This window comes from Coturnix japonica, chromosome Z (assembly GCF_054131305.1).
Source record: "Coturnix japonica strain WE chromosome Z, WE-NBRP24, whole genome shotgun sequence".
Lineage (NCBI taxonomy): Eukaryota > Metazoa > Chordata > Aves > Galliformes > Phasianidae > Coturnix > Coturnix japonica.
Window position 1 is genome coordinate 73,725,565 of NC_140702.1, and position 18,280 is coordinate 73,743,844.

The window sequence follows — 18,280 nt, forward strand, 5'->3', positions numbered from 1 at the left end:
CACTTATCTTTGTGTGTCTGCTTCACCATGAAGTGGAGAGAATACACTTATGTATGTCACATTATGCCACCAGTGGGGAAGGTGGCTTCCAGGAGTAAATGAGCAAGACCCCTTCTCTTCTTCTTGATGCCCTTTAATTCTAGGTTTTGTGCATGATAGATCCATTGCCTCCTTATCCACTGAGAAAAATAAAAATATTCTGTGTCAGAGGAAAAACGAAGACCCATTACAAGCCAGCTCATCAATCACTTCTTAATTGCACAGTTCCTTTCCTGTCATGCAAAGGAAAATCAGATGTTGAGAAGCTTTAGAGAATTTAAGATTCATACACAGTTTATTTTCTACCCAGAATTTGTTTCTGTCTGTGACGCAGAATTGGAACTGCAGTCATGCTGCATGTATTTTTATGAATAGAGGAAATTTCTGCTTTCTGCCACATGACTTAAGATATGACTTTTTTACCGTGTGATTCAACTCTTTGCATGGGTAGATAACAGCAAGACAAGGGGAAATGGTTTTAAGTTGAAGGAGGGAAGATTTAGGTTGGATGTCAGGGCGAAGTTCTTCACAGTGAGAGTGGTGAGGTGCTGGAACAGCTGCCCAGAGAGGCTGTGGATGCCCCGTCCATCCCTGGAGGTGTTCAGTGTGTTGGATGGAGCCCTGGGCAGCCTGGGCTGGTATTAAATGTGGAGGTTGGTGGCCCTTCATGTAGCAGGAGGCTGGAGATTTGTGATCCTTGAGCTCCCTTCTGACCTGGGCCACTCTGTGATTCTGTGTCTTATTGTCCACCTCCCAAAGTTTCTGTTGAAGAGGAATAGTTTTAATCCCAAAAAGAAAGTAAATATTTGTTTGAACCAGATAGCTTGTTTGTTTGTTTTTCATGCTTAATGAATACTCTTCTGGTTTTTCTTTCAGGAGTCAACAGGAAGCAGCAGCCAAAAAGTTCTTTTGATGACCTCTTCCTTTTGTGTGTACATAACAGCAGTATGTATGCACAGAAAATCATGCAATTCTGTACAAGAGGGAAAATTTAGTGTTTGATACATTTCAGTACTGTGAATTACGTTATTTTGTCAAACAAAATGTGTTCTTATTTAGGCTGTTAATTCTAGAGTTAAAGCAGACCTGGGAGCAGCAGAGCCAATGCTAGGTAGGGGGAAGGCTGTAAATCCTGTCTAGGTCTCTGTATCCAGTGAGATTTCTGATCGATGCTGGAAGGCAAACGCTGAATTCCTCCTGTTTTGCCAGAATTTCAGAGGAGGGATTTGCAAGACCCCTGTTAAGTGGCTGTTGATCATGAGAATTTGCAAAGCAATGATGTGTGCCGAAAACTTGCCACTGAGAATCCATGTCAGATTAGGAAAAACAACAACAAACAAACAAAAAACCACTGTTCTTTAAAACCCTCCAAAACCGAAACAAGATAAAATGGAAAAAACAGCAAAAACAAACAAACAAAACCCACTAAAATTAGACTTTTCTATTTTATTTTATTTTGTTTTTCTGGTGAAAATTTATTATGAGCATTTCATTTCTTTATTATTTGGATCTAATAGCTTAAGAATGATTTTTGGGAATTTAGCTCTTTGTGAAGTATAGATTTAAAGTTCTTTTTTAGTGCATGGACACAAAGACAGGCCTTTTACAGCCTGTTAGTATCTGGGATAGAATGCAAGCAAGCTGTATGGGACAAGCTGACAGGGGTTTGTCTCTTTATTCTGGGTTTTGTTCTTAGGCATTGAGAGAAAACACAACGTAGTTTCTTCTGGTATAATGAAAGATTTCCAGGTTTTTATTTGGTAGTTTGAAGTCTGTCTAATTTTAGAGATTTTTGGAACGTTTTTAGGAAAGGTGCCATAGTTTGATACCTCTTCCAATCTGAATTTGTTAAGGGTGTGTTTAATTGATGGATATGCCTTTATTGTTATAAAGCTGTCTTATGTCTTTCGTGTTATCAAATACAGATGCTTTGATTTAAGTACTGACCTGGCAAGTATTCTCAACTACTCATACTGACTGTGAAAGGGTTCCTTCACAAGCTGTTGATTCAGGCATGTTTGTTAGCCCAGCAGCTACTGCAGAAGCAGTATTGTGTGTCAGTTCCCAGTTCAATATCAAGAGCATAAGGCTGCTCACATGTTGTTGGTATTGCTCATCAGGTGAACGTTTTGCTTCGGGAGTGAAACAAATGAGAAAGCTCAAATCAGAATCACGAAATGAATTTGTTTTGACTTGTTTACTTACCTGTGGCGACTTTGTCTTTGATTTACGTGTCAAATGATGGTTGTGGGAGGACGGTTGGACGGGATGATCTTGTAGGTCCTTTCCAACCTTGTGATTCTATGATGTTTAAATGTTTTTTCTTTCCAATTCTATAATACACATGGATGTGTCTGGATATTTCACTTTTAAACGACGAGTCTGTCTGACAGTCTGCAAAATGTGTGTGTAATCTAGCATGCTACTCCTGCAGTTCCACAGTCTGTTCTCTCGGAGTGCAGCGCTTGCTGCCAAGTTCACTGTAATGAAGAACACTCTAGCATTGTGCCTGACGGTTGGGAGACGTGATAAATCTATGCAATATGTTTTGTTACCGAAAACACAGTGCTCCAAAAGTGGGTGTTTGTGCCATACCAATAAATTGATGTTACCTACACACCTATTTACGTTCTTACAGTATGCGGCATGCTGTAAATGATAGAGCTTTATACATTCATTTCCGAATTTGAGACTTTGCTGTAATAATTGGAGAAACCACTGCCTCAGGCTCATCTTGCTGTGATAAGCAGGACAAGCCAATGAAAGAACCTTTTCAGAGAACCCAGAACAGCACAGGAATTTATCCATTCAGTTCTAACACCAGCAAATATTTACAGGTGCCTTGAGTCTAAGCTATTACAACTGAATATGTTTTCTTAAATTGCTCTGGAAATAATGTTGTTCTTTTCAATTGCTTTCCTGCACAGTGCAACACCTAAGTGAGCTCCCTCTCTGAATACAGGCTTTGCAAGGCAGGAAGGCTAACAAGTGTGTTCTGGAAGGTTAGGTGCAAACATGGTGATGAGCATCTCCAATGTGTCAGTTGGAGGGAGCCTGCATTTCTTGTTACTGTGAATTTCTCCAATTACAACTCTGTTTCAAAGCTGGACAAACAATGCTGTTGTCTTTATTTGTAAAGAAAAATGGGGATAGAGGCTAGCAACATACTTGAATCTACAATTGTATCCTTGGTATGGGGCTCAGCTTGTGTGTCGATGCTGCTAGTAGATCTGACCTGTGTCCGTGTGCAACTGGGGATCGTTTGTGTTAGTGAGCAGAAGGTATGAATTGCACCATCCTAAAAGTGATAACTTTGCTTCATTTCACAGTCTTCACTCCCTGGAACATCAGTAATTGCCTCGCCACTCACTGGATCAAAGGAAAACTCCCAGTTTACCCAGCCCAAAGTTTGTCCCGTCTGTTCCTGAGGTGATAGCAACAAAATTGGACTTTGAGAATGTTTGTCTGTCAGTGTGGCCTCTTCTTGTGGTGGGCTATTAGAATTTCCTTAACACTGACAGGGCATTTCATTTTGTCAAGTGAAATATCAGGACTCACAGATGAAGGCAACTTGGAATCCAGTATGTTTGACAATATGGAGGAGGCCAAGAAAATAACAGTATTTGAAGTAGCAAATATTTGGCAGCGTCAAGGGGATCTCATTGTGTTAAAGCTTATTAAATAAACGGTCACACCTGAATCTCTCAAGCAAATTTCAGTCACTTGTGAATTACTTTTGTTGATTGTTTGGGGAAAATGATATCAATACATCAATTGCTGTAATGATGAAGACTTTCTACTGTTTAAAAAAATAGACAAAACACACAGCTGACATTTCCTGATGTTTGTTTCTGACTGATGTGAACGGAGGGTTGGAGATCAGAGATAACATTATTTGAATAAAGATGCATATTTTTAATAAACTTCTTTCTTGTAATCTGTTACGTGTCACTGAAGTCCAGGGGAGGATCCAAGGGAGCTTCAGGATCTCAGTTGAGCCCTGCCTGATGCTGGATGTTTAAGGTGAAGTGAAAACAAGCCTGCCAGCTTGGAGGTTTATTGACAGTGAATTAAGTAACTTGCTGGCTGCTTTGATTAAACAAACGACCTGTTCTGAGCTGAAGGTTGCACATACACCTGTAGCTCTTCCTCCAGGTTCTCTAACTGCCCTGTTCTGGATGCTCTGATCTGGTTTCTCTGGATACAACAGCCCATAACAAGTTGCCCAGTCTCCTTGATCAGTCTCCATGATGGTTTGTGTGTGCATGGCTGTTTTGTTTCATTTATCCTGTCCTGGACTGTTTGCAGTAACTTGCAAGGAGGTGAACAATCTCATCTGCTGGCTTTCCTCAATCAGAAGCAAACTGATACACAGGTGTATCTTTAATTGAAGCTCCTCAAGCTAAAAAAGACTCAAATATCCCATTTATCTCTTTATAGGTGACCTTATGTTCGGACTGCTGCATTCTAGAGGAATGAAGAGGGCCTTCCAGAGGTGCACAGATACGTCTGAGCTCTGTGGTCTGTTGCTGCTGTTTTGGGAGCACAGTCTCTCATTTGGATGCTTGCATATCTATAGTGGCTTTGTGCTGTCTTTTCCATGGGCTTTTGTGCTTTGATTTGCCTGTCTCATGACTCCAGAGTCTATTCTGATGTTGGAGATGCCTCTGTTGATTGGATATATAAATCAGGGGCTTTTTTTCTTCTGAAGTTGCTCAGTTCCACCAGGTAACACAGGAACAGAGCCTTTAGTCTCGATTGCACTTAGTCTGTAAGTAGAGGGCATTGATTTACATCTGAGGAAGCACCAGCACTTAGAAGCAGCTGGCTGTAAGTTCTTATTAAGTCAGTGATCCTCATCAACACCAAGATGCAGTCACTGGTTTGTAACTTCAGTACATCTTATAACACTTTCTATTGTGATCAGGTTCAAGTCTAATGTTAGAATGCCTGTTCTCAAGTTCGTGACACCCATTTATGCATAGAACATGCATAATGAGTATCAAAAATGGTTAAAACAATCAAAGAACCTCCTTGTTACCTGTCTTCTATCAAAGTGATTTTGTTGTGATTTGGAGTTCCTGCTGCCGTGATAACTCTTATCTGAAAAACAGATTCCAGGTTTCTTGTTTCGCCATTAATAATACAGGATTACAAAAGGTCCTGTTTGGTTTGTTTTGTTTTTCTCTTTTTTTTTTTTTTTCCTCATTTTTAAATAGTAACAGGCCTGCTTTAATTAGAAAGGCTCTAATACAGATTAAGGCATTAGGCAGGCTGGAATCCTCCCATCTCAGTGAAATTACGAGAGTGCTGAGAGAACCATTTAGATAATCAAGACCACAGAATATTCCATTAAGCCATGTGCAGTCAGGCAAAGTAAAGCAAACGCTCACAACCCCAAATCATGAACTTCTGAGACCTAGCAGGTGCTGTTTTTTCCCCCAAATAACCTATTATCTAAGTCACAGGTCCTGCAAACCTTCACCTGAACAGAGGCATGGGGTTAATGATGTGAGCAGAAGCTGGAAAGATGAGGAGGCTGCATGAAGGATCCGTGTAAAGGATGCCCTGCAGCTCAGATTCTCCTTTAAAGATTTCTCCTTTACTGAGAGTTAATATCCAAAACAACAGCTATTGTGGGCAGCACCGGCCGTGGTGAAGAATGGGGAAGAATGGAATAAACCATACAGAGCACAAAGCAGGACCAGGGTTTTATTTCAGATCCATTGTCTCGCTGGGATTGTTTTGATCCTTGGGGAAAGTGAGAGTTTTAAGATGGAAGAAGTCAAAGTGCCGTTGCACATTCTTCTTCTTTTTTTTTTTTTTTTGACCTATAATTAGCTTAAGGTATTAATATAAAAAGTAGGTAGCTGCATCTAATGATTTTTGTGTGTGTGTGTGTAATCTGAACCATCTGCCTCTAGATATTAAGGAGTTCACTCTTTAATCCAGATTATGGCTGACAAACTGGTTTTGGCATTCACGTTTCACTAGCACTGTGCCCCTGAGGAGCTGCTGTGGCTGTAGAAACTCTCCTGCTTGCGACTGTTGATTTTGGACGTTACTCTTGTGTTGGTTGGTTGGTTTTGGCTTTCCCGTGGTGGTTTGCTTGTAGCTCCATTCTTTCTGAAGATGGCCTTCCTAATGAAAAGCATGCTGAGCAACCAGGTGAAGAATCTGGGGCTTGGAGGTGGAGGAGAAGAAAGCAAAGAAGAAAGCACTCCTTCCGACCCAGCAGCTGCTGCAGGAATGACCAGAGAGGAGTATGAGGAGTACCAAAAGCAAATGGTGGAGGAGAAGTGAGTACCTGTTCCCTCATTAGCAGCAGTGGGGCTGCATCTTTGTGACCTTGGGCAGGTAGAGATACCCCGAGAGAAACCCAAACTTCAGCTCTCCCCTCCACCTCTTTGTTTTAAATAATCTTTGCTAGAGGCTTTCCAAAGCAGCAGCTCACCAATTTCAGATGGCAAAATGCTGTGTTTGCCCTTTTTCCCCTCATTCTGTGACACCCTCCCCCTCTCCTCCATTCCTTCTGCCCCCTCACCAGGTTGATGTGCTGGATCCGATCTGAGCAGGGGTTGCTTTATCTATCACATTTTGCCATAGGTGTGAGGATGGTTGTGGTGCAGGGTTGGATTCTCATGGGGCACGATTTGCTCCCCTACAACTCTGTGCAGGTGTAAGCTTTGCTTTATCCACATTGATGGTGGCAGATGTAGAAGAAGTAGCGTGTGTTATGCCACAAGGGTGATGCTGACTTAGATAAAAGTTGTTAAGTGTCTCCTTTTTTTTTGCTGCATTTTTGGTTACTTTTTGTAAGATCAACTTAAATCGATCAGCTGGTTAAATCCCACAGGTGTTATTTCTTTTTCTGTATGAAAATGGGGGTAAAAACAGAGGACTTTTAGCATGTGGGAGTTCAAATCATGCATAATTATGGAGAAAACAATTGACTTTTAAATCTGAGATGCATCTGTTCTTCTAATGATCAATTACATAATGATTGTGTAAATCCTCTGCGTAAGATGATTATAGGTGAAAGGTTAATGACCGATGGAATCTGAGGTATCCAGGTCTGTATTTAGCAGCAGCCCTTTCTATCATATAACCTCAAACAGATATCGTTTGATCTGGAATAAAATACAGGATATTTTTGCTTCATGTTTTGGTCATCAGCTGTGGGTTGGAGGGAGGGCTCTCTGCTGAGACTGGAGAGCAAACCCAAGTCCCTGGGATGGGGAAAACTCTTGTGAAGTGCAATTATTTGTACCAGTGTGGTGTGTCTTCAGACACACAGAAACGTGCTGAGGAGTCAGTGCAGGAGTGGCTTCAGGTTGGAAGATGGGAATCGCTTTCAGAAAGAAGTTTGCTGAGGACAGTCCGTGCTGTGGGGTTATGTAAGAGAGGTCAGAGATGTGATGAGCTCTGCTGGGGTTGTGGCCTTTGATACATGGGTGTCGTGGCTTTGGCCAGGATTCTGTGCTTTGTTGGCCTTTTTGTTTATTTATTTATTTATTTTTTAATGCAACAAAACCCACCAGAAAGGCAGGGATTGCTGTTTCTTAGGAGAACGTGCAGTACAGAGGAGCAAACAAGTTGTTTCTGCTGGCAATCTCCAGCATTAAGGGCAAGAAGGGGCTGCCAGTTAGTGCTGCACACCTGCTACTGGCTGTCATGCAGCAGCCCCTATACCTGAGTCCTGTATCTGCAGCACTTTGTGCTCCATAATTAAACCTGCAGCATCCCAGGGCCCAGGTGATGGTGGAAGGGTGCCGAGTCTTCCTGCAACACCAGAGCAAATGGAAAGCTCAGGTTGAGCAGAGAATCCTCCCCTTCTATGTCTCATAGGGCACCCAGTGGTGTCGCTGGAAGGGATGTGATGTCCCAGTGGGGATGTTCCCAACACTGTACGACCCAACACTGTACGACCCAACACTGCAACCCCTGTCTGCTCCTATGGAGGAGTGGCTGGGGAACCATCCCCTTAATCACTGGCTGAATTATGCTTAAGTTGGCTTCCAATTAATGAGAACAGGGAAAAAAAACCCAAAACTCATTTGTAGAAGGAGAGGGAAATTAACATTTCATCTGGCAAATAGGTTGGATATTGGCTGGAACAAAACAAATTCTGGCTGAGAATTTCTATGGAAAAGGAAAGGGGAAGAAGGCAGGAGAGAAGATCATTCAACATTAACTCATAGAATCACAGGATGGGATGGCTTGGGTTGGGAGGGACCCCAAGGATCCCCAAGTTCTAACCCCCCCACTGCATGCAGGGCCACCAACCTCCACATTTAATACCAGCCCAGGCTGCTCAGGGCCCCATCCAACCCACTGAACACCTCCAGGGATGTTCGGGGCATCCACAGCCTCTCTGGGCAGCTGTTCCAGCACCTCACCACTCTCATAGTAAAGAAATTCCCCCTGATATCCAATCAAACCTCCCCTCCTTAAGCTTAAAACCATTCCCCCTTGTCCTACCACTATTTACCCTTGTAAAAAGTTGATTCCCCTCCTCTTTATAATCCCTTTTTAAATACTGTGAAGCTCACAGTTCACCAGACATCTTTGAAGGCACACATTGTGCAAGTAGATGTAAGTGATTGAACCAAGAATCTCAAATTTAACCAGCAAGTATTATGAAATCACAGCTAGAGGAAGTTCTTTTCCATAGGGGAGAAACTGGCATTCACAGTGATAGGAAGCGCTGGGACATTAAATGGGTTCAGAAAAGTCTGAGAGGGGTTGGAGCTGGCAGAGAGCACCCAGGGCTGTTAATGATGTAGGACCAACTTCCAGCACCAGCAGTTCTTCAGCTACTGAAGCAGCAGCCTCAGTGTAAAGGACAGTTATTTTATCAATACCTTGAAGACAATTTTGGGTTGTTCTTTTTTTTTTCCCCTTCTTATTTTCCAGGATGGAAAGAGACGCAGCGTTTGCACAAAAGAAGGCAGAAAGAGCCTGTCTGAGGGTTCACCTGAGAGAGAAGTACCGACTCCCCAAGGTGAGGTGCAGCTCACAGCCCTGTCTTGCCCAGTGGCTGCATGTGGAGCAGCTCCTGCCTTTGCCTGGAAGCATCTCCTGCCTTTGTCAGTGGGATGCCATTGCTGTATGGGACCCAAAGGGGCCCAGGTGATGTAGAGTCATCATAGAACGGTTTGAGTGGGAAGGAAGCCTTAAAGGCAATGTGGTTCTACTCCCTGCAATGCACAGGGACACCCATCAGCACTCAGAGCTGTCTGACACTGCAAAGTACACCCAGGGAAACCAAAACACAGAGACGTGCTGACAGAAATCTGTGCTGCTTCATATCATAATTGGCTGGAGGAGGAGGTCGATGGCTGTACAGAAGTGTTCAGGGTGTTGTAAGGAAAGCTCACAGTGAGGGAGAGCTGATGATGTGGGCAGTGCCTTGCTATGGGATGGAAGGGGAGGAAAGTCCTCTCTGTCTCTGTGGGGTGTGAGTGAGTGTCTCCAAATGGACTGCTGCCCCTTAGGGAATGAGCTCAAAGGGATTGCAGGTGGGTCACTGGAAACGTCAGTGGAGCCACAGAGGGGCAGAGAGGTGGTTGAAGAATCATTAGGAAAGGAATAGATGGCAAAACCAGAAAACTTCATTGGATGGCAGCAGCTGGCTTTAGCAGCTTGAAGTTGGAATGCGGTGCTAACATCAGGCTAGGTGCCTGGCTTTTGCTGTTCATTAGAGGAGAGGAATACCATTCCTGTTCCCTCTGGAAATATAGAAAAACATGAAATAATTCCCCCATTCTTTATCCCACCCCCTTCCCCCCATATAAAAACCAACCCCAAACCACCAAAGGGCATTGTTTTCCACTTTCTGCAATATCTCAATGTTATATCTGTAAGCATTTAGTCATGCTATACTGTGCACTCAGGGACTCCCTAAAACCTGAGATTCCCTTCAAAGCCACAGGAATGAAACCCTCTCTGTTCACCCAAGTGCTCTGTGGCATTTGGTTTTGCTTTTCCACTTTGTTCAAAGCTCTCTACAGTGTCAGCCCCAACACAGAGCACTCAAGCCAAAGCAGCCATGTGGGGACTTTATCATCAATGAAGAGAGATCAGCACCTGGAGCTTCATCCATCCAAACCTCCAGAGAACTTTATTGTTATCCACTCCATGTTCTTACTGCTCATCTTCCTCATCTTCCTGCTTCTCCCTTTGCAGATAATGCCACAACCTTGTGATCTGTGCAGTCTCTGTGTCTTTCTCATTCCACTTCTTGCAGTCAGCTCAGATCAGGGCCTGATGGTCCACTGATCACATGAGGATATGCACTTCTCTGCCTTACGCCCTTGTCATATCACCCTGCTTCCAAGTAGGGTGAACTGGGATGTGTTTAACTTAAAGTCATGTGTTCCTGGCTCTACTGTGCATAACTACAAAGGTATTCACGTGATGACCACTAAGGAATTTCAAGAACATAAATCATAGAACCATAGAAACACCAAAGTTGGAAAAGACCTCTAAGATCATGCAGACCAACCATCCAGCTACCACCAACACTGACCACTAAACCACATTACTGCCACCCCCCTAGACACAGTCCAGGGCCTCCATGTCTTTCTTGCTGTGAGGGGGTCGAAGAGCCCATCCATATTCCTTGTTAATCTGGAGCCCAGGTAGTTAGAACCCTGGCCTTTGTTTCTGTGTAATTACAACGTTCTATTAGTACGTGGCTCACATTTCCCATCCCTTCCTGTTCTGTGATGAGGCGTTTAATTGGGGTGATGGCCCAAGTCAGGGGTGAGAACAATCCATGCAACTTTTTAATCTCTGTATTAATTCAGCAGCAGTAACGAAATTAACTATCAAGAGGGAGTCCAACACATTCAAGACATCCTCAGTTAACGAATTATTAATACTCCAGTGTATTTCATTCATAAAGGCTCAAGGGCTGCTATCACAGCAGGGAATACTGAGCCACCCCAAAACCTGCAGGCGTCTGCCCCACTGTGACCCAACCTGAAGAAAAACAGAGGGGAAACCTTTCTGGGAGCTGTCAGCTCTCATGATTTCAGCTTTGATAGAGCACAGGCCCTGCAAAGTGGTTGTGTGGGGCTGCAGCACAGACTCTGCCTGCTGACACCCACCAGAGGGATGCACTGTAAGGGAGTCAGGAAGATAAAAGCCAGGTTGTCCTGCTACGTGGATAGGCTCTGCCATCTGATGGCTGCTGCTGTCCTAATCTATGCTACATCCTTCACTGACCATCAATTACCTGAAAACAAAAAAGTGCTGCGATTTCATCTGATCCTCCTTTCATCTCAATGCTGGTTTCATTGGCTTTCAATAAGTGGTGTTGCAAAGGCCTATCCACAGCCCAAAATTACCAAAGAAAAAGAGTTTGCAAGCATTTCTTTTTGCTGTACAGCTCTGCATGGTTTGAAGGGAGCCATTTCTTATTTTTCTCTCTTCTTTTTTCCTTCTTTTTCCCCTCTTTCTCCCCCTTTCTTCTTCTTTTTTTTTAAATTCTCTTCTTTTTTTTTTTCCTTCTCATCCTTTTCCTTCTTTTTCTTCCCTTTTTTCCCCTTCTTTTCCTTTTTTTTTTCTTTTCAAGTTACTCAAAATACTTTAAACCACAACTTTACAACGATTCCATTTAAAAGAAAACTTTGTGAAGACATTTTTTTTCTGGAAAGAAAAGATATCCAAAGGATTATCTATCTATCTATCTATCTATCTATCTATCTATCTATCTATCTATCTATCTATCTATCTATCTATCTACCTATCAGTCCTGCTATGAAGAGTGCTTCCATGATGTTTGCTGAGTAACAGGAGACACCTCGGCACTGCTCTGTTCCAGCAGTGTGATGTGGCATTGCTCTCATCCATCAAGCACTGCTCTGAAATATGGCTTTTATTTCTATTCCTGTCCTAATTCTCTGCAGCCTCACCCACACATTCAAGAGAACACCAACAAATCCAGTGCTTTCCCATCAGGACATTCCAACCCCTCACGCTGATCTGAGCTCTCACTGCCAGCTCTCGGCTGCGCGATGTAAACTCAGGTTATAAACCACCCTCCTGCTTTTCCGACGGAGTTAAGAGACGCCGAGCCCATCCGTGGTTGCCCAGCAGCCCTCTGGTGCCGTGCTGGTAGAACTGCACCGCTCTTCTCTGCGATAACAGCTCAACGTGAAGCGGAGCTGTGATGTGGTTCAGCAACGAGCCAGCCTCGTGACTTAGAGAAAGCGGTGCCGTCTGTATTGAGGCAGTCTGGGAGCCTTCGTTCGTATCCTGGGGTGAAAAATGCGTTTTTCTGTATATCAAATGGGCTTCTCTTTATTATTATTATTATTTTATTTTTATTTTTTTTGCAACGAGAACCTCTCTGACTGACTTCCCAAGAGAGGGGAGTGTTATCCCTAGGGAGCAGGACGGGATGTTCTGAAACAGGTATGATGAGGAAAAGGAAAAGGAAAAGGAAAAGGAAAAGGAAAAGGAAAAGGAAAAGGAAAAGGAAAAGGGAGAAGAAGGGAAAGGAAAAGAAGAAAGAGGAGAGGGATGGAGTGGGAAGGAAAGAAGGAAAGGGAAAGGGAAAGGGAAAGGGAAAGGAAAAGGGAAAGGGAAAGGGAAAGGGAAAGGGAAAGGGAAAGGGTAGGAAAGGAAAGGAAAGGAAAGGAAAGGAAAGGAAAGGAAAGGAAAGGAAAGGAAAGGAAAGGAAAGGAAAGGAAAGGAAAGGAAAGGAAAGGAAAGGAAAGGAAAGGAAAAGAAAAGAAAGGAAAGGGGGGAAAAGGAAAAGAAAAAAAAAAGATAAAAGAAGAAAGCAAAGAAAGGAGAAGGAAAAGAAAGGAAAAGCAAAGAAAAAAATAAAAAGGGGGGGAAAGAATAAAACGAAAGAAAGGAAAAAATGAAAAGAAGAAGAAAAGAAAAAATACAAAAGAAGGGGAAAATGAAAAGAAAAAGAAAAAGAAGAAGAAAAAGAAAAAAAGAAAAAGAAAAAGAAAAAAGAAGAAAAAGAAGAGAAAGAGAAAGAAAAAGAGAAAGAGAAAAAAAGAAAAAATAAAAAGAGAAAGAAAAGAAAAGAAAAGGAAAAGAAAAGAAAAAAAGAAGAAGAAAAAGAAGAAAAAGGAAAATTAATAGAAAAAGAAAAGGAAAAGCAAAGGAAATGATTCTGCAAAGAAAGCCTCACTTCAGCTGCCTCCAGGTGAGGATTGGCCTTCTCTCAAGATATACAGCATGGAAAAAAATCTGTCATTAGCAAATGGGAAGTGAATGCAGCTCTATACAACAAATGGTTTCAGATACACAATCTCTCTGTCAGGGCGTTTGTTTTTTCAAGCTATCTCCATTCCTGCAAGCAATGTGGATGTATGTTACCTTCCCTCTGAGCGTGGCTGGTGACATCCCCAGGTATGAGGAAGATCCACCACGCTCCTCCTCAAAATGCCTCTTGTTCCAGGCTGCAACTGCTGAGCAGAGTGACAGGCACAGAAAGGGGAAAAGATATCCTGAGGGCAACTTTAATTACAGGAGGATTAATTATGTAAAAAAGGGAAGTACAAGATTTTAAGTGGTTGATTGGATTGTAGGCTTAAATCTCTAAACACCAGCATTTTAATTAGTGGATGAGCAGTAAAATATCATTAGATTTTTGTTGTTGTTAGGCTTTGTTTTCCTTTTTCGAGGCTGAGACAGTTGCTTAACAGCATTGCCCAGCAGCCTTACCATGCTCTGTAAGGATTTGAGTTTAAACCCTCAGAAGTGATACTGTCAATGGCATAAGGATGTTCACAGGGACCCTTAAAGGCCCTCAGGTCCCACTCCCTGCAATGCACAGGGACACCCACAGCTCCACCAGGTGCTCAGAGCCCATCCAACCTGACCTTGGGTGTCTGCAGGGATGGGGCTCCACATCTCCAGGTCAACCTGTGCCAGGGCCTCACCACTCTTACTGCAGATCCCCAGTCACCCTGTTGGCCACTCTGCTTTGGATGCAGACCAGGGTATGTTTTTTTTTGCTTTGCTGCAGCTTGTGATAGTGCAGCACAAATGCATTCCTTAATCTGAAATATCCATGCTATTTCAGGTAGAACAGCCTCGAAGAGAAGCTCTGAATATTGCCAGTATCATCCACCAAGCACACACTGTAGATGAAAGTGTGAAACTCAGGACTGAGCAGGGCCTCCTTTTCAGTGCAAAATCTAAAGCTCTGTGCTATCTGGGGTAGATTTATAAGAGAAAGCAGTCCCTTAATGAACCTAATCCTATTAACAGAATTGTCAACTTAGGTTTGTCATCAGAAAGATGTTTTTAGCCATGAGACATTCAATCTATGGACAGTTTTGCCTTTGCAGAGTAGTCAGCACATCAGTTCCATGCAAAAGAAAGTGTGTTTTTACTGCTTTTCATGTGATATTGCCAGCTAATTTTGTTCAGCTTGCTTTCTTGTAAGCAGCTTTCGATGGAGGGTCACCTAAGAACAGATCTGGTATCTGACATAGGGTGAAAATAAAGGTTCCACCATCAGATACGCTTTGAAAGCTATTTGTCTGATCTGATGGAGTTTAGAGGTGTTTTATGAAAGGCTTTCATCTAAAGCATGAGTAGGATGGGTCTAGAGCAGCTCCTCCAACCATGGAACATGCCTAGAACCAGGAAAGAGACATCAGTAACAACCAGTGAATGCAGCAGAGAAGGTCAGATGGGGAAATCAGCCCAAGGTGCTGACGTGGGCACTGCTCCCCCAGTTCTCTGCTGCTGAACAGTTTGTCATTCGCTGGTATTCAGAGGGAGTGAGTATTCAGATGCCATCAGGTGCTGTTTCAATAGCAAGTGCTGATAAAGACATCTGAAAGGAAAGCATCTCACGGTGAGCAGAACATGCCGTCACGTCATCTCAAACAGCTTTTGCTCTATTGCATTGAGACAGGAATACTGTGAAGCCCCAGTGTAATGAATATCGCTCTCTAGCTGTGCCACAGGAGATGCATATTAACCAAGAAGGAAGAAGAACTTAACTCAGGAGTTCTTTGATACATGCAGGCTTCAGATAAGTACCTGAAAACAAAGAAGCAAGCAAGCAAAAATGCTGAATTTGAAGAGTCTTCTTGATGATCCAAATCTTTCCTTAACAGCCCAAAGTGGAACAGCTCCGGATGCACTATGGTTAAATTAGTCTGCAAGCTTTCATTGCTTCTGCTTACAGCATATAGTTAGACTCCTTTCTACTTATGCCTGTGTGTATGCTTGTATCAAGAGCTCTGCTGGATCATTCCTGTAACAGAATAGACCTGGCTGGGTCTGACTGCATCAGGAGGACAGTCAGGACCAAAGAACATTCCCAGGCTGGGCTCCATCATCTGTGCTGCTGAATTGTCAGAGCAATGTCTGCCCCAGTTCTGGCCTGGGCAGCCTCCCAAGCAGCTCACAGGGCTGGTTTGGGAGCGAGGACAAGCATTCCCAATGGGCAGCTGGATGGGAGCACCCTGTTTTGTAGGGCAAGAGAGCTCAATAGCATGGCTGTGGCTCATCGCAGGCCAGCTGGCCCTGGGGCAAGAGGCCAGTGCCAGGCATGTTTAATGGACTAGCAATAGATGTTCTCCTGTGCTGGCAGAGACTCCAGAAGGGTGACTGAGGCCTTGCAGAGATGGGTATATCCTGATACAGGGCTGTAGCTGGCTTTGGGAGAGGGGTGAGCAAAACCCCTGCTGCTGAAGCTTGTGTTAGGGCTGCTGAGGGCCAGGCTGAATGCAGGTGTAATTTCAGTGATTCTGGCAGAACTGTGCTACCTTCATCCAAATCTGGGGTCAGAGATCCCTATGAAACCCCAAACAGTATTGTGCGTCACATCTCAGGCTTCAGCAGGACAGGGCTTTGCTGCAGAGCTATGCCAAGCAGTACTTGGCAATGCCAAAGTGGACTGTGTGTGTTGTATGGCCATATCTACACATAATACCTGGTGGCATGCAGTGATGATTTCTTCGGTAAGTCTCCCTAAAAGAAAGAACACAAGTGTTAGGTTGCTTTGAGGGACTGCAATAACTAACTCCATATCATTTTATCTCCCTGTACTGAGCATTTCAGAGGTGTACCTCATCCTATAGCCAGGGCTTGTGGATGGAAAGCATAAAACATTGCTCCTGCTACAACACCAGTAAAGAACACTTGTGCTGATAGGGATATGGTTTCTATCTCCCACAGATCTGTTGGCAGCATCCTCATCCACTTTAGCCACATAGTAGTATCCATCATGGCAAAACCCCTCTGTGTTTTTCTCAAGGGATACGGGGAGAAAGGAGATTTAAGAGCAGCACAGTTGCTACAAACAGAACAAATAAACGTGACGTTAAAATAATGTCTGTGCAGTCAAGCACATCAACCTGCCTTGTCCTCATAAAGCCCCGAAACTACACAGCCATTGCTCATATACATCCTTCCATTCACTCGTACATTCATTCATTCACGCAGACCCCTCACTCTCAAGAACACCTCCTGCTGACAGCATTGCCGCTTATTCATATCAGCCCTTTGCTGCTGTCATGCTTCATTTTGGAGATGTAACGAGGCATTAATGCTTATCTTTGATGTGTGAACTGTGTCAAAATATCCCGTCCTTCTGAGCTCTGGATGCGTCGGGAATCCACCACGAAATGTGAACAGAATCACCATTGTTTAAAGCTGACACAGCAGCAGCAATAGCGCATCGCAGCCGGCGGGCAGGAAGCGAGCCTAGAGCCTAGAGCAGCGCTCAGACCTCAGTGCCAGAAACCCCATTTATTTACACCTTTATATTTTTCTTTATTTTTTCAATGATTTTCTGTGCAGACCATTCTTTGGTCTGTTCTTTTCTGCACATCTGGCTGCAGCTCACCGCCTGAAGTGCTCCCTATTTTAATGTGACATTGGACCATCACCTTTTACTTCTTTCTTCCCAATAGAAAGTACATAAAATGCAAAACTAAGAGCAACCTCCCGGGATGGAACTCCAAAACGGGAACAGAAAACAGGTGTCAAAACTAACATGACACTGGAATATAGACCTGGGTGCTGAGGTTGTAATTATGGGTTTGTGGTAGATCCCATCACTGCAATTGGTTTTGCAGGACTCTTTGCATAGATTTGTGGTGGTAGGTGGGTGGTTGGACTGGATGATCTTGGAGGTCTTTTCCAACCTTAGTGATCCCCTGGTTCTGTGAAAACAAACAAAGCCAAACAAACCAAAGGGGACTCGTTGTTAGGTCCTGAAATCCCATTGAGCACTGCTTTTGTTTTCTGTCCTTTGTGTCAGAGCGAACTGGATGAGAACCAAATACAGATGGCTGGAGACGACGTGGGTTTGCCAGAAGACCTCCAGAAGATGGTGGCAGAGGATCAGATAGAAGAAGAGGACAAGGACTCTATCCTGGGACAGTTGCAGAACATTCAGAATATGGACATGGACGCGATCAAGGAAAAGGCACAAGCCACCTTCACCGAAATCAAACAGGCTGCTGAGCAGAAATGTTCTGTGATGTAGGGGAGACCCAAGGGCTGTCAATCCAGCTCCACCTCACAGGGGTGGGGGTGAGAGTGGGCAGAGGGGTACACCTACATATCTCTATGGCAATACATATCAATAGGAGAGAGAGACAGAGATCAAAGCCTCCAGGGGGGTACATTTAGGTGCTGTAGTTGCTTAGTGTAAAGGCAGAAATTATTCTATTTATTTGTTTATTTATTTATTTTTAAACATAACATTTTTCCTCAAGGAAAAGATGGCTTTAAAAAGAAAAAAAAAAAAAAAAAAAAAAAAAAAAGGAAAGAAAGAAAGAAAAAAAGAAATGGAAATGCTGGGGGAAAAGCGTGCCTTTTCAAAGTGTTTAAAATGCTACTAAACATCTCACTGTCCATTACAGTTGTTCTTCCAATGCATAACCTACAGGTAATTACTCATTTAATACCACTCTCAGAAATATACATATGCAATTGAAACACCTCAACTCAAACATTTTAAAGCAAAAACAATATTCAAATGTTTTGCAAGGATCCTTTAAAAAATAGATTGTTTTTTATCACTGCTGCTGTAAATATAAAGGCAAAAAGTGAAGCCTAAAATGCTACCTACCACCTGGGACAACCACGTTGTGTGTGCATGTGATGGGGACCTGCAGGACACTCATAGCAATGAGAAATTATATACAATACCCCACACAGGAGCTACACTGCCCTCCTAGAGGGCTGATACGCATAATAGCACTCATACAGGGCCCTGATAATGTGTAAAATGAAGCAC

General features: G+C 43.3%; 1 protein-coding gene and 1 long non-coding RNA gene across 4 annotated transcripts in view; one reads left to right on the forward strand and one right to left on the reverse strand.

Annotated features, from left to right (window-relative positions):
- The window catches only part of LMAN1 (lectin, mannose binding 1), a 31,827-nt gene extending 14,029 nt beyond the window's left edge, over positions 1–17,798 (forward strand). The window contains exons 12-14 of one of the 3 annotated variants that reach the window (XM_085529320.1): positions 6,172–6,338; positions 8,956–9,043; positions 17,297–17,798. In XM_085529320.1, coding sequence (XP_085385446.1) covers positions 6,172–6,338; positions 8,956–9,043; positions 17,297–17,524 — 483 coding nt within the window. In that variant the 3' untranslated portion in view covers positions 17,525–17,798. Of the gene's footprint in view, positions 1–915; positions 3,963–6,171; positions 6,339–8,955; positions 9,044–17,296 lie in introns of those variants that run through there. The other 2 variants (XM_015848204.3, XM_015848203.3) reach the window with 2 other exon arrangements.
- On the reverse strand, positions 3,816–4,265 carry LOC146754196 (uncharacterized). The gene is made up of 2 exons (XR_014939519.1): positions 4,148–4,265; positions 3,816–4,039 (listed from the first exon to the last, which is right to left on the reverse strand). It is a non-coding gene; the product is annotated as an uncharacterized LOC146754196 (long non-coding RNA).
- Positions 17,799–18,280: the final 482 nt, after the last annotated feature.